The sequence below is a fragment of the Gobio gobio genome (assembly GCF_949357685.1).
Source record: "Gobio gobio genome assembly, chromosome: 18".
NCBI classification, from domain to species: domain Eukaryota; kingdom Metazoa; phylum Chordata; class Actinopteri; order Cypriniformes; family Gobionidae; genus Gobio; species Gobio gobio.
Genome location: NC_137111.1, coordinates 8792975 through 8810124, shown reverse-complemented (window position 1 = coordinate 8810124; position 17150 = coordinate 8792975). Strand labels below are relative to the sequence as shown.

The following is a 17150-nucleotide window of genomic DNA, read 5'->3' as shown; positions in this document are numbered from 1 at the left end:
ATTTACTGAAGGCTACCAGCTAGGTAACTAAATGTATTAAATTAATTCACAATATGCACACATTCATTACTAATCTTATGCCCAATACAGGCTGAAAAAACTGAGCTTTTTTATTTACTGAGAGCTACAAATGGAATTATATTAATTTACAATATTCACACATTCATTACTACACATTCATTACTATTAATCTTATGCCTTCTTGTTTGTTAATTACATTATAAATGACATTACATAGGCCTATTTCAATTCAAAATGGCGAAGTTTATTAATTTGGCTGAATATTTTTGTCATTTGTTTAAAATTTTTGACTTAAAGAAGCAGCTGTCAAATATGAAATGTTTAGTTTAGTTACTTATCTCGCACTTGACGTCGAGTCGCTGCGGATTGAAGAAGACGGGACGCCAGTTTCATATGTTATAAAGGTTAATCACACATTTTTTGGCGGGGCTGGGCAGAAGTTTAGGCTAAAATGAGCCTAGTGACGCCCATGGGCGGTGTTTCACCACAGGATGATGTCAAGGTGTGGCATATTCTGAGATCAATCGTTTTCTGGGCCTGGTGTCACTGAAAGCTTTTCTTTGACTAACAGGGAAGTTTTCAGCTCTGAAACTTACAGGATATTCTTACATTACCATGACCTTTTATATATCAAAAGCTCAAGGGAAAGTTGATTTCTCATACCCCTTTAAAATAGAAAACCATTATTTTAAATGACATTTATTTCTGTATTTTTGATCAAATAAACACAGGCTTGATGAGACTTCTTTAAAAAAAACATATATGTATATACAGTGTGTGTGTGTATGTATATAAATGTATATAGACACACACACACAATTTAAACAAACTTTTAGATGCGATTATTCGATTTGACAGCACTAATAAATAGATACAAAATATTTTCACCATTATTACCAGTGAAAAAGATAATGCAGTAGAATACAGCTCGAGCACTACCTTCATTATCTGACTGTGTCAGGGCAGTTTTATTGTGCTCACTTGTTGCAACAGCTAAATACAAAACTTTGTTGTTAGATGATTCATTGAATTGTTCCTGCGTATGCACAAATAATCCTTATCCAACTGCAGCCCTGTGGCACGCGTGAATAATACATTGAATGGATCCACATGAATGTCACTTGTCTTTCCCTCAGTAACAGTCTGAGGATGTGAAGGTGGATAGTATGACCAATTGTACCCACAGCGTGTCTGGTTGCATGGCCCTATCGCTGTGACAGCCTCAGTGAGAGCAGGGAAATGTGAGCCCTGAATTAAACAAACACAATTAATTCCTAATGGACTCACCTCAACTTACCCTGATCATTGCAATCACAATGAAACAGCAACCAAGCTCAGAAAGAGTGTACATTTAAATGGAATTGTGCATTTAACAATTAAAATGAAAGAGGTATTTTAATCCAGTTCAATCAAGTGCAGAGTGACATGGTTTGTGTGGTTCTCTTCTAAAAAAAAACATTTTCCATCCTGCACACCAATGCCATTTTAGTGTCAAGTCTTCAGTCTATGGAAATGGAAATGGTATCAGTGAATAAAAACAAGTGTTTATCATACAAAGATACTGCACATATAATATGGACTACTTACTCTATATTACCAAAAGTTTTGGGACACCTGCCTTTACATGCACATGAATTTTAATGACATCCCGTTCTTAATCCGTAGGGTTTAATATGGAGTTGGCCCACCCTTTGCATCTATAACAGTTTCAGCTGTTCTGGGAAGGCTTTCCACAAGGTTTAGGAGTGTGTTTATGGGAATTTTTGACCATTCTTCTAGAAGAGCATTTGTGAGGTCAGATGTTGGACGAGAAGGTCTGGCTCTCAGGCTCCGCTCTAATTCATCCCAAAGGTGTTCTATCAGGTTGAGGTCAGGCCAGTCAAGTTCCTCCACACCAAACTCACTCATCCATGTCTTTATGGACCGACGCTTTGTGCACTGGTGCGCAGTCATGTTGGGACAGGAAGGGGCCGTCCCTAAACTGTTCCCACAAATTTGGGAGCATGAAATTGTCCAAAATGTCTTGGTATGCTGAAGCATTAAGAGTTCTACCAGAAAGACTCGGGAGAATAAATACTGTGACAATTATCCATTTATTAACAACCCAGCAAGCAATAAAGTACTTTGGCATTGGCCCCGTCCGTAGCTCGCAATCTGAGGGTCCGGACTCTGCATATCCTGCCTGAAGACGAAGGCAGAGGCGCAGCCGACCCCCCGTGAGGTATGAAAGGGACCATCCTGGTGGTGGTGGGGTGGATGTAGGGAAGGGTTTGACTTGGAGGTGGTGGGGAGGATGGCTGTGAATTGGAGCGTCAGCATCTGCGAACTCAGACATGAGTAGTTACCGATCTTTTATACCCAAGTATTAGAATGTGATTGGATAGATAAAAAAGTTGAAGTGACGTGACAATTAAATCTTCCCGGCAGAACTTATGCTAAAGCTTTAATTTCTTTCACTGGAACTAAAGGGCCAAGCCCAACCCCTAAAAAACAACCAAACACCATAACCCCCCCTCCACCAAACTTTACACTTGGCACAATGCAGTCAGGCAAGTACCGTTCTCCTGGCGACCGCCAAACCCAGACTCATCCATCGGATAGAGAAGCGTGATTGGTCACTCCAGAGAACACGTCTCAACTGCTATAGAGTCCAGTGGCGGCGTGCTTTATCCCACTGCATCCCACGCTTTGCATTGCACTTGGTGATGTAAGGCTTGGATGAGCTGCTCAGCCATAGAAACCCATTCCATGAAGCTCTACACACTGTTCTTGAGTTCATCTGAAGGCCACAGGAAGTTTGGAGGTCTGTAGCTCTTGACTCTGCAGAAAGTTGGTGACTTCTGCGCACTGTGACCCTCAGCATGCGCTGACCCCGCTCTGTGATTTTACGTGGCCACCACTTCATGGCTGAGTTGCTCCCAATTGCTTCCACTTTGTTATAATACCACTAACAGTTGACCGTGGAATATTTAGTAGCGAGGAAATTTCACGAATGGACTTATCACGGGACCAAGCTTGAGTTAACTGAGCTCCTGAGAGACCCATTCTTTCACAAATATTTTTAGAAGCGTCTGCACACCTAGGGCTTGATTTTATACCCCTGTGGAAGTGATTGGAACACCTGAATTCAATGATTTGGAGGGGTGTCCCAATACATTTGACAATATGGTGCATGCCACTTTTATGCCATTGTTGGCATTTTTTGGAGCTTTACGGACATGGTGACTATGAAAAGACGTTGTATGGAAAAGAGCTGCGTAAAGATTCTTCAAAATTGTCCTTTTGTGCTTTATTGTAAAAATAGCTGTAAATGACTTTGGACTGACATGAGGGTGAGTAAAAAAATGATGATTGACCTAAATCTTTCTAATAATACAAGAATAGCTTCTTTAACCTAAATAACCATGATTGGGGGAGCACCTATTAGTATTATAGTATTCTTATTTTTATCCACAGGCTCTAGTCAAGCAGTTTTATTTCTGGATGCACAATAATAGGCTTTGTTTTTTCAATTCAAATGTTTCTCTGGGACTGTTTAACAGTGTCCCGATCACCAGCTGGAGTGCCCTTGAGAGCCACCAGGGGGCAGTCCACCACAGACTATTGTTATCCCCTTAAAAACTACATTACCCATAACTGCCTGGTCTCATCATCCATAATTGTTCACAGCTGTCTCATTACCTCACCTTATATAAGCCTGGTTATCTCAGTCAAGTGAAGTCTTGTCTAGTCCGCAATTCTGAGCATTCTCCTAGTTTCCTGTCTCTTGGTGCTTGGTTTTCTCTGTTTTTGCTTGTACCCCTGTGAATTTTGGACTGGTTGCCTGGTGTTTATGACCTTTTGCCTGTTTTCTTTTGTCTGAACTTCAGTGCAGGAGCAGCTGGAGGTCTTCCCGTGTGTGATGTAGTCAATAGTGATGCTTTGTGAAGCACTGAAACAGCAAATGTGCCATATTGTCTCAAAGCTTTTTCCCCGTCTCTACGGCGACACTTAGTGGTCACTTGCATGTGTTGATCTGAAATACCTTGAGAATGATCCATGTAAAAAAATTGTCTGACAACTACATGATCTTGGTTTTGTAACCTGTAGCCTCCTCATTGTGAATAACTATAGTTTTTTTTTTTGCAAGCGGGCAGTGGAGCCGATCTTCCGGAGGCCTAAACCCTATGACGAGGGTCAGGGGTGGGAGAAGACGGACGGAGGGATTTTGGAGCCTGTCTGGTCTTGTGGACCAATTCTGGCCCCATCTCTCATCGACCTGATTGCTGCTGGTGTCCCCAGTGATGATGGAGAGGGGGAAGAGGATGAGATCGATGATAAACAACGATGATGATCATTGATCCATTTAATAGTCATCAATTTAATAACCTTACAATGGTTATAACAGAATAAATTAGTTTCATGTGGCTAAATTTGGTATATCAAAATAGCAAAAGTTACATCATTATGAGCCTAAAATGTGTTATTTGCCTGTTTTTCACCAATAGAGTGGTTGTACCATGTCAATGACCTTTCCAGTTGATTCCTGGTGTCAGAATTACATTAACAAGTGGGTTAATTTGTCTTTGTATGTTGTGTGGTTTAGGAGTTATGAAAATCTGTTTTTCGACACTCGTATTGACATCAATTCAAGATGGCCGCCAAACGAACCCCATGGGACATTAGTTGACCTCGGCAACGTCAAAAATTCTTAACAAGAAACCATTAGGGTCCCAAAAAACAGGTTACAAAAAACTGCTAAGCGGATACATGGGAACCATTTCTCCTGTTAGACTACTTGATTAATCAAAGCTTAACAAAGTTTTTTTGTGTAATTTATGTGTAATTTATGTGTAATTTGACATGTAACGTTACCAAAAATGTCAGATTTAATCTAATTCTTTTTGATTTCAGTTAATACAGGTGGAGCTGGGGAAGGTGAAGGGTGTCTAAAATCGTGCTGCAACTACAGCAAATGCTAACAAAGCATTTGAAGGTTGAGCATGACAGCTCATTGGCTGCTGATACAGCAGGAACCAATCAGATGTGCTCTAAAGAAAATGATGTGATTGCAAGTAGATTGAGTTAAAGGTGCAGTAAACGATTTTTGAGAAACACTGTTGATATTTGAATTCACCAAAACAAACACGCCCCTACCCAAAAGGATCACACCCCAATCTTGATAGCGCCATCCCACAAACACGCTATGCCGCACAGGCACCTCCCCCCTCATGAGTGGACACGCCCCTCACTGCTGATTGGCTACACGTGTGTTTTAGTGCTCGGTCTGATCCACTTTCAACAGCGTTTCTCAGAAAATACGCTCACTGCACCTTTAAAGGGTTAGTTCACCCAAAAATGAAAATTTTGTCATTATTGACTCACCCTCATGTCGTTCCACACCGTAAGATCTCCGTTCATCTTCGGAACACAGTTTAAGATATTTTAGATTTAGTCCGAGAGTTTTCTGTCCCTCCATTGAAAATGTATGTACGGTATACTGTCTATGTCCAGAAAGGTAATAAATACATCATCAAAGTAGTCCATGTGACATCAGTGGTTTAGTTAGAATTTTTTGAAGCATCGAAAATACATTTTGGTCCAAAAATAACAAAAACTACGACTTTATTCAGCATTATCTTCTCTTCCGGTCTGTGGTCAATCCGCGTTCACGACTCCGCAGTGACGCTTCTGACGTTTTATCTGCAGCGTCCAAGCTTCGTTTACAGTCTGTATTCAAGCTATAGACCGTAAAAAAATATGGACGACGCTACTTCATTGACTTCCGCTGACCAGAGTAGAAGCTTTCGTAGGCCCGCACACGGCGCTGACATCTTGGGACCGAGTCTGCGCAGTAGAGAGCAGGAAGTAGAGGCGCGATTATCAAAAGCCTGCCCACACTCAGATGTAGAACAATTCATTATGTTGGTGTGAAATAAACAGTTATGGAAATGTGGAAATTAAAGCTAAAGCTCCAATCTCCTCCCAAAAATCCAGAAAAAAGTCTGTTAGTGCCTCAGTGAAAACTTCACTCAGAGAAGCTGTCAATCTCAGCTGTCAATCATGACGTCACACCCCCCGTTTTTATAACATCAAATAACTCACTAAAACTAAACTTATTTAGTTAAGAGCACATGATCGAATACAGAAAGGCCGTAAAAACTGCTAGATCTGCTTATTTCTCGACTCTCTTGGAAGAAAACAAACACAACCCTAGGTATTTATTCGATACAGTGGCTAAATTAACCAAAAATAAAGCTTCAACTTCTGATGTTTGTAAACAGCACAGCAGTAAAGATTTTATGAACTTCTTTACATGTAAGATTGATAATATTAGGAAAACCATTTTTAACCATGCAGCCGTCTACTACAGTATCACATCAGACAGAGCATTGTAGTGTCACTGAGGAAAAATTACACTCACTGCTATAGGAGAAGAAGAATTGGCTAAACTCATTAAATCATCAAAATCAACAACATGTATGCTCGACCCTGTACCGACTAGGCTATTAAAAGAGATGCTACCAGAGGTCATAGATCCTCTTTTTAATATCATTAATTAATCTTTGTCATTAGGATATGTACCGAAAACTTTTAAGTTGGCTATTATTAAACCACTTATTAAAAAAACGCAACTTGATCCTACAGAATTAGTCAATTATAGGCCAATCTCAAATCTACCCTTTCTGTCGAAAATACTTGAAAAGGCAGTGTCCTTTTTAGAAAGAAATGGTATCTGTGAGGATTTCCAGTCATGATTTAGACTGTATCATAGTACTGAGACTGCTCTCATCCGAGTTACAAATGATTTACTCTTATCATCCGATCGTGGCTGTATCTCTCTATTAGTGTTACTCGATCTTAGCGCTGCATTTGATACTATCGACCACAACATTCTTTTGAATAGACTCAAAAATTATGTAGGCATTAGTGGAATTGCTTTGTCATGGTTTAAATCATACCAATGTGACCGTTATCAGTTTGTAGCAGTAAATGAAGAGATGTCACACCGATCACAAGTTCATTTTGGAGTACCGCAAGGCTCAGTGCTAGGACCGTTGCTCTTCACCCTGTACATGCTACCACTGGGAGATATCATTAGGAAGCATGGCGTTAGTTTTCATTGTTATGCTGACGATACTCAGCTCTATTTTTTTTTCAAATGACCAATTCACAAGATTAACGGAATGCATAGCTGATATAAAACATTGGATGACCAGTAATTTCCTGCAACTCAATTCAGAAAAAAACTTAATTTTTAATTATTGGACAAAAAAGCTCCACAAGTAGTAACCTAGAATACGGTCTAACACTTGATGGCTGCTCTGTCAAGTCCTCGTCGTCAGTGAGGAACCTGGGTGTGCTCTTTGATACCAATCTTTCGTTTGAAAGCCACGTTTCTAGCATCTGTAAAATTGCATTCTACCATCTTAAAAATATATCTAAATTACGGCACATGTTCTCAATGCAAAATGCTGAACAGTTAGTTCATGCATTCATGACCTCAAGGTTAGATTATTGTAATGCTCTACTGGGTGGTTGCCCTGCTCGCTTAATAAATAAACTCCAGCTGGTCCAAAACGCAGCAGCTCGAGTTCTTACTAGAACCAGGAAGTATGACCATATTAGCCCAGTTCTGTCAACACTGCACTGGCTGCCTATTAAACATCGCATACATTTTAAAATCAGTTTAAAATCTGTCAGTTTAAATCTAGACTAAAAACACATCTCTTTACTGTGGCATACTTTTTCACTTTTTCAATGAAATGAGTGTTAGGCTGAATTAACTAGGTCAGCCGGAACCGGGAACACTTCCCATAACACCTGATGTACTCGTTACATCATCAGAAGAATGGCATCTACGCTAATAATAGTCTCTCTGTTTTATCCCGAGGTTTACTGTAGTCAGGCGGATCCGGGCAGTATCCAGATCAGATGGTGGACCTGCGCCCAGAGAAGACCAACACATGACCCTGAAGTGTCTGCAGAGACCCTGTCAATTAGACTCCCCTGAAATTGCATCGTCGACACGGCATCCACAATAAACCCGTCTCCGGCGTGATGACTCTGATTGTTCGAATATTACTATTTAATAATTGTTAAATCGATATGTCATCCTCAATAAACCCGTCTCCGGCGGGTTGCCTCCGATCCTTCGAATATTGCACTTTAATAATTATTTAATCAACACATCAGCCTCAATAAACCCGTCTCCGGCGTGTTGCCTCCGATCCTTTAAATATTCCAATCTATTATGACCTCTGACCTGTAAAGTTGTCAGAATAATATCCTACACTGCACGACTACACGAATAATAATCATACACTGCTTGTTAATTGGCCAGAGGAGAACTGGCACCCCGAATGAGCCTAGTTTCTCCCAAGGTTTATTTTTCCCCATTAGGTCACCTGATGGGGTTTTGATTTCCTTGCCACTGTTGCCTCTGGCTTGGCCGGCTCAGTTGGGGACACTAAATTGTTCTAAATTTTTCAACTAAATATCCAAATAAATCTAATTATTAAACTAAATTACTGATCTAATTACTGATCTAAAGCCCACACTGTCACTGTATGATAATTGAAATGAACAGATGACATAACCGTTTTCTCCAGAATGGCTAGACGGCTGAATAAAATTATGCTGCATTATTTTCCTGTTTAACACTGTAATACTGCTTTGAAACAATCTGCATTGTTAAAAGCGCTATATAAATAAGGTTGACTTGACTTGACTTGACTTGATGCCTTGTGAAGACATTTTTGATCATATTAATAATCAAATTGTTACTTTATTTTTTTCCCAACTTTCTATTTTCAAAGACACATTATTTGTTAACTGAGCCATAACTTCTTCAATAAAAGCCTATTCTGACCTCTGCGAAAGAGTTTAGATGGAGTGGACGGACGTCCACCGTCTTGGCTCTGCCGGCTGCCGCTCTGCCACTCCCTCTTCCTGTCAGTCTGACCTGTGGACACAGAAACACAAAACTCAGAAGACAGAAGTGCTAAATGTGTAGAAGCTTCTGGATCTGTGTCTGGGTCAGTCCTCAGAACCGGGTCTCCAAACCTCCTGACCAGCCGTCTGAGAGAAACCGGCTCTCCTGGATCTGGAGCGGCCTGAGGCTGGAATATTTCAGTAACATAACATCCCATAAACAAATGAAAAACCTAAAGCACTCACCTCCTGTTTCACCCATCATATTCGCCATCGACATCCTCCTCCAATCTGGAATCAAAGCAATACAAAACACAAAACACAACACAATACAATACAATACAATACAATAAACTCTCCTCAAAAATACTACTCCCAGAAAAGAAAAGAAAAACAAAAAATAAATCAAACTCGAAACTCCTAAAATAAGAAAAGAACAATAAGATAGCACTATCCTTAGAAATAATAAAACTCAAAAATATAACTCTGTGTAAAGGATATCTCCTGCGATGTTCTTCCAGAATAAAAGTCTTGTCTCAGGAATCGTCCGAACAGCTTCAAAATCTCAAAGTCAGTACAGAAAATATTCTGCAAAAGTTTGTGAATTCGCCTTGTCTCTCTCAACAACAGATCGAGATTGGTGCGCATGCACACGAGTCACATAACACGCGTCGCCATAGCAACTAAAACTCTAATCATTCATATGAGCAGAGCACGTGACCACGCATCGATCTGAACACATTTACTGAATAGTTACAAACTTTGGACGTTTTCTTTAATACATTTTTTTTAAATAAAAAATCGGAACCTGTTTCATTGACTCAGAAATGCTAGATATATCTGCAATTACCACACGTCCCCGTTTTATAGCTTGTTCAAAACAATCTGCATAAACATTGCAAAAAAGCCAGTAGCACTCACCCTCAAGTCATCCTAGGTGTAAATGACATTCTTCTTTCAGACGAACACAATCAGAGTTATATATATTTTAAATGTCCTGGCTCTTCCACGCTTTATAATGGCAGTGAATGGCTGTTTCTGTTTTGAAGTCCCAAAACCCATCGATTCGCTTCAGGAGGCCTTAATTAACCCCTGGAGCCGTGTGGAGCAGTTATATGATGGATAGATGCACTTTCGTGGACTTCAAAACAGAAACAGCCATTCACTGCCATTATAAAGCTTGGAAGAGCCAGGGCACTTTTTAATATAACTCTGATTGTATTCGTGTGAAAGAAGAAGAAAAAAAGACGTTGCAATAATACTTTTACAGACCTGCACTGTAAAAAAATAAAATAATAATTAATAAAAAAAACGGTCAAATGACTGGCAGTAGCAGCTGCCAAACAAAAAAACATAACATGAAAGTAAAATATCTTAATTTAAATAAGGAAAATCTAAAAAATAACAGTGTTTTCTCTAAAACCATTTCTGTAAAATAATTTTTTTGCACTTAATTTAAATTAAGATATTTTACTTTTATTTTAAGTTTTTTGTCAAAATTAGTAATTTGACCTTTTTTTTACGATTTAATTTTTTACAGTGTAAATATAAAACTAATTAGATTTACTTTAAAATTACAAAGAATAATGTTAAATTGTTAGTATGGACATAAACCTTTAATATAATGAGCTATATATATAATAATAGATTGTTTCTGTAATTTAGCGTAAATTTGTATGTAACTCTATTTAACGAGCGTTCCATAGCTGGCGCGGAAGCGTCAGCGGAAGCGTTCAGCGCGCGTGTCAGCCTCCGCGTGTGAAGACCGACGCGGGTAAAGACATCTGTATTCGACTCTTCCTCTGCGCGACTCCTCCGAGGCAGGGACTCCGATAAGGCACCGAGTTATCTCCTTCTTCTCCCTTCATCTTTCTTTCCTTCCTCTCTCTAACCATGTGCGTCCACTCCATCCCCGTTATCTCGCAACCACGACCCACTATTACACGTAGACGTAGATGGCACCGTAACACTGCTAATCTACTTCCTGTTCCCTCCTCCTCTAATGCCCCTCCGTCTCTTTCTTTTTCTGTGGGGCTATGGAATTGTCAGTCAGCTGTCAATAAAGCTGACTTCATTCCTGCCTTTGCCACTCAATCCACTCTCAAAATCCTGGCCTTGACTGAGACCTGGATCCGTCCAGAAGACTCAGCAACACCTGCTGCTCTCTCTAATAACTTCTCTTTCTCCCACACCCCTCGCCAGACTGGGAGGGGTGGGGGCACGGGTCTTCTCATTTCTAACAATTGGAAATACTCATCTCACACAGCTCTTTGCAAAAACAACACATTTGAATATCATGCTATAACGCTTTCAACTCCCACTAAAATACATATTGTAGTCATTTACCGCCCCCCAGGTCCACTGACCACCTTTGTTGATGAGCTAGATGTTCTGCTGTCCTCATTTCCGGAGGATGGCTGCCCACTCATAGTACTCGGCGACTTCAACATTCACCTGGACAAATCTTATGCTTCAGATTTCCACTCCCTCCTAGCTTCATTCGACCTCAAACGCCTCATCACGTCACATACCCACAAATCTGGTAACCAGCTGGACCTCATTTACACACGCAACTGCTCTACAGACAATATCTTGGTCAAACCTCTACACATCTCAGATCACTTTTTCATCACATTTAATCTTCAACTTACTACTCACACACCACCAGTTCCTCCACCAGTTACTTTCAGACGAAACCTGCGCTCACTCTCTCCTTCTCATCTTTCCTCTGCTGTCTCTTCCTCCCTTCCCTCATCCACACAATTCTCTTCTATGGATGTTTACACTGCAACTGACACTCTATGCTCCACTTTAACTACATGTCTAGACGATATCTGCCCTCTTTCTTTTAGGCCAGCACGAGCTACTCCCTCTAACCCTTGGTTATCTGATGTTATTCGTGGCCATCGGACGACACTCAGGGCAGCAGAGAGGAAATGGCATAAATCAAATCACCCATCTGATCTAGCTAAGTATCAGTCTTTGCTCTCATCCTTCTCGAATGAAGTACACGCAGCTAAATATTCTTATTTCCAAAACAAAATCAGCAGCACCTCAAACTCACGCACACTATTCAGAACATTCAACTCTCTGCTCTGTCCTCCTCCACCACCCCCCACCACCTCCCTATCTCCAGACGACTTTGCACAATTCTTCACAAACAAAACAACAACTATCAGCAATCAGTTCGCACCCCCACACACTGTGAATTTTAGATCAGCCACTTCCACGACCGAACATACTCTCTCCTCATTTTCCACACTCACTGAGGCCGAAGTATCGAAACTTTTCCTCTCCAGCCATCCTACCACCTGTCCTCTCGATCCCATTCCCTCACACCTCCTTCAAGCCATCTCTCCTACTCTCCTTCCTGCACTCACACACATCATCAACACATCGCTCTGCACTGGCACTTTCCCTACCACTTTCAAGCAGGCTCGGGTAACTCCACTGCTTAAGAAACCCACTTTAAACGCATCACTCATTGATAACTACAGACCTGTCTCTCTCCTGCCATTCATAGCAAAAACTCTTGAACGAGTTGTTTTCAACCAGGTTTCATCCTTCCTCTCACAGAATAACCAGCTGGACTCTAACCAATCCGGTTTCAAAAGGGGCCACTCCACAGAGACTGCATTACTGTCGGTCACCAAAGCCCTGCGGATAGCTAAAGCTGAGTCCAAATCATCAGTCCTCGTCCTCCTTGATCTATCTGCTGCCTTTGACACGGTAAATCATCAAATCCTTCTGTCCACCCTCTCATCATTGGGCATCACAGGGACTCCGCTCCATTGGTTTGAATCTTATCTCACAGGTAGGTCCTTCAAGGTTGCCTGGAGAGGAGAGGAATCCCAAGCGCATCAACTGACCACGGGGGTTCCTCAGGGCTCAGTGCTTGGACCTCTCCTTTTCTCCATTTACACTACTTCATTAGGTCCCATTATACAGGCACATGGCTTCTCATATCACTGCTATGCTGATGACACTCAGCTCTACCTTTCATTCCAACCAGACGACCCCACAGTAGCTGCAAGAATCTCCAGGTGTCTGGCTGACATCTCTGAATGGATGAGTCAAAATCACCTACAGCTCAACCTGGCAAAGACTGAGTTCCTCATCTTTCCCGCCAGTCCCACTATGCAACATGACTTCACCATCCAGCTAGGTACATCCCTGATCTCCCCTTCAAAATCAGTCAGAAATCTTGGAGTTACATTTGATGACCAGTTGTCCTTCAGAGATCACATTGCTAAGACAGCTCGCTCTTGCAGGTTTGCGCTCTACAACATCAGGAAGATCAGACCGTTCCTAACAGAACACGCAACACAGCTTCTTGTCCAGGCCCTGGTTATTTCTAGACTTGACTACTGCAATGCGCTTCTGGCTGGACTCCCCTCTTGTGTGATCCAAACACTTCGAATGATCCAGAAAGCAGCGGCACGTCTGGTCTTCAACGAGCCCAAAAGGACCCACGTCACACCACTCTTCATCTCTCTGCACTGGCTACCACTCGCTGCTCGCATCAAGTTTAAGTCGCTGACGCTTGCCTACAGAGCCACCACGCACTCAGCTCCTGCATACTTTGACTCGATTCTACGTCGCCACACCCCCACCAGAAGCCTTCGTTCAACCAAGGAGCGAAGGCTTGTGGTACCTTCACAGAGAGGCAAAAAATCCCTTTCCAGAACATTTTCATTCAACGTTCCCAGCTGGTGGAACGATCTGCCCACCGCCATCCGAAATGCGGATTCATTGACAACATTCAAAAGTCAACTAAAAACTCATCTCTTCCGTGAGCACTTAACCTCCTAAAAAAAAAAAAAAAAAAAACTTTCCTTTCCTCTTTTCTTCCTCTTTCCTGCCCTACTCTAGCCTGTGCTACACTGAGAAATTTACACGGACCGAGTATTTCAGGCACTTGTTGCGCTCACTCGACTCTTCACGACCAATCGCTTATTGTACCCCCAAGTTGTAAGTCGCTTTGGATAAAAGCGTCTGCTAAATGCATAAATGTAACTTAAGAAAACAGAAAAAATACTGTATAAATAATACAATAATTATCCTGTAATTATACTGTAATTTGTGATTAATTATATAATCCTTAAAATAACTGTGAAGTTGTTAATTTACAGACATTTTTTGTAATTTTACATAGTTTTAAACATAATTTAAAATTACAAAAAAAATACTGTAAAAAATGTAGAGTTATTTTCCGTGAAATTATGATTTGTTTTTACAGTGGAAAATGTCAAGTAGAAAAATGCTTTCCCTTATTCAAATAAAATGATACATTTTGATCTTGAAAACTGAGTGAAACTGGTTCGTAACACATTTTAATCTTACAAAACAATTTCAAACCCAAATAGCCTAAATATTAAATCAAGAAAATCTGCCCTTGTAGTTGGCCTATCATCTTAAAAACGTTCTGTTTAAACTCAACTTTAAAAACGTAAGTGGGATAATCCATGCCAAGCTTGTTTTGTTTGAATCTGCAGGGCTAATTACCTTTGCTAGCAGTATTACAGGTTTAATTAAGAGCCACGCCCTAATTTGACACTAATATAAATGAAGATCAGGTGTGTGGTTTGGTGTTGCTGTGGAGGTGAGGTGGTTTCTTTTAGGATGTCAACAGTTAATGATTTCCAGGAGCTTAGTTTGTGTTAAGAGTGTGTTTTATATTTGCAGGGTTTAAAGGCTCTGGTTTAATTCTTACTTGCCGTGATACTCAAGCACCATGGTGAGATTATTGTTATTTTTACTGTATCGTGTTACTGCATAACCGCTTCAAGTTGTGACTGTGTGTTTGTTTGTTTTGGTCAAACCAGAGGGAGTGTATTTCCATACATATTGGTCAAGCAGGTGTCCAGATGGGTAACTCTTGCTGGGAGTTATATTGTTTAGAGCACGGCTTCCAGCCAGATGGGACCATTGTTAAAGATGGCAGCTCAGTGGTAGACTCCTCTTTTGGCACTTTCTTCAGTGAAACTGGTGCTGGGAAGTACGTTCCTCGTGCAATCTTCATTGATCTGGAGCCAACAGTTGTTGGTGAGCCTGAACTCCATTCAAGCTTTTATCTTATTCGTATTCAACTCTTGTTGCTGTATGTCCATTGGAGCTTTATATCCTCATCTATTTTGTTTGAAATGCAGATGAGATCCGTAACGGACCCTATCGACAGCTTTACCACCCTGAGCAGCTCATCAGTGGCAAGGAGGATGCGGCCAATAATTATGCTCGTGGTCACTATACCATTGGTAAGGAGATCGTAGACTCTGTGCTCGACCGGATGCGCAAAATGGTGAGTTTGTTTCATGGAACATTTGTGTTCCGAAGATGAACAAATGGGTTTGGAACCACATGAGGGTGACAGAATTTTCATTTTTGGGTGAACTATCCCTTTAAGTGTGGTGATGTTTAAAAGCAAGGAATACTGCAGGTATTTGAAAACCCATCTCTACCTTTTCTCTCTGATTACTCTAGGCGGATCAGTGCACCGGTCTGCAGGGGTTCCTGATCTTTCACAGTTTTGGTGGTGGAACAGGCTCTGGTTTCACATCTTTGCTGATGGAGCGACTGTCTGTAGATTATGGTAAAAAGTCCAAGTTGGAGTTCTCTGTGTATCCTGCCCCGCAAGTCAGCACGGCTGTGGTTGAGCCCTACAACTCGATCCTTACGACCCACACCACTCTCGAGCACTCGGACTGCTCCTTCATGGTGGATAATGAAGCCATCTTTGACATCTGCAAGCGAAACCTTGATATCGAGCGTCCCTCCTACACTAACCTGAATCGGCTCATCGCTCAAATTGTGTCCTCCATTACGGCATCACTGCGCTTCGACGGCGCCCTAAATGTTGACCTCACAGAGTTCCAAACCAACCTGGTCCCGTACCCTCGCATTCACTTTCCACTGGTCACTTACTCCCCTATCATTTCAGTCGAAAAGGCCTACCATGAGCAGCTCTCCGTACCGGAGATCACCAATGCCTGCTTCGAGCCAGCACACCAGATGGTGAAGTGTGACCCTCGCCGTGGAAAATACATGGCCTGCTGTTTGCTGTACCGTGGTGATGTAGTTCCAAAAGATGTTAACGCTGCCATAGCCAACATCAAGACGCGACGCTCCATCCAGTTTGTAGACTGGTGTCCCACAGGGTTTAAGGTCGGAATCAACTACCAGCCGCCCACCGTCGTGCCAGGTGGGGATCTGGCCAAAGTGCAGAGAGCTGTCTGCATGCTAAGCAACACCACCGCCATCGCAGAGGCATGGAGCCGCCTGGACCACAAGTTTGATCTGATGTACGCAAAGAGGGCTTTTGTTCACTGGTACGTGGGTGAAGGAATGGAGGAAGGGGAGTTCTCGGAGGCACGGGAAGACATGGCTGCCCTGGAGAAAGACTATGAGGAGGTTGGCGCTGATTCCACAGAGGACTGTGGGGAGGAGGATGAAGAATATTAATGTTAAATGTACTTGTAATTTGAGTAAATAAACTTAAGCATTTAAAAACTAGTTGGTTCTATGGCTACTCTTGCCTTCATGACCTTGCTCCAAGGTCGTTGTGCCCTTGGGCATTTAGGGAAAATAATTGAGCCACAGTTCAGCAGACATCACGTTTCAGAGTTGTGAGGGGTTCATCACACATGTAAGATCGGTTTTGTTTAAATGTATTAACATCACTTGCTCATGGCTTCAAACAGCCTCTTTGTAAACTGTGAACCAATTCAAAAAATGTGGTCTAATATATCTACCATAAATTTCCTGGATACTAGCAGGGGCCAAGAACACTAAATGGCTCCTACTGTACTGCATTATCATGTCATATCTTGAAACACTTAGTCCATAATTCCACAAATGTCAAGAGTAAGGCAACATTTCATACACAGTGGCAATTCAAAGTGCTTTACACAGAAATGAAATAAAAATATTTGTAAGTGAATTAAAACAGTTATAATAGGAATGAAAAAGATGACAATCCCTATCTGTGGTGGAAGAAAATGGAGAGTTAGGTTTACTTTGGGACTTCCCCATATTGTCCGTCTGCTTCTGTGGTTTTTAACCGGCTCACAGCACGGCCTCCTCGCCCACGTGATATCTCAATTCTCAATTTCAATCACGTTGCATTTACCACAGAATCAGTCATCCACCTATGGTTTATCCACCCTATTTATTTATCGCTCCCTGTCTCTCAACATCTTCCACCCATATAGCCTTAACAA

General features: G+C 41.5%; 1 protein-coding gene across 1 annotated transcript; it reads left to right on the top strand.

Annotated features, from left to right (window-relative positions):
- Window positions 1–14762: 14762 nt before the first annotated feature.
- LOC307142401 (tubulin alpha-1B chain-like) lies at window positions 14763–16392 on the top strand (the record flags this gene model as incomplete). The annotated part of the gene is made up of 3 exons (XM_079843206.1): window positions 14763–14979; window positions 15084–15232; window positions 15415–16392. Exons 1-3 carry the CDS (start codon window positions 14802–14804, stop codon window positions 16390–16392), a joined length of 1305 nt encoding a protein of 434 aa, XP_079699332.1. The 5' UTR covers window positions 14763–14801.
- Between the last annotated feature and the right edge of the window lie 758 nt (window positions 16393–17150).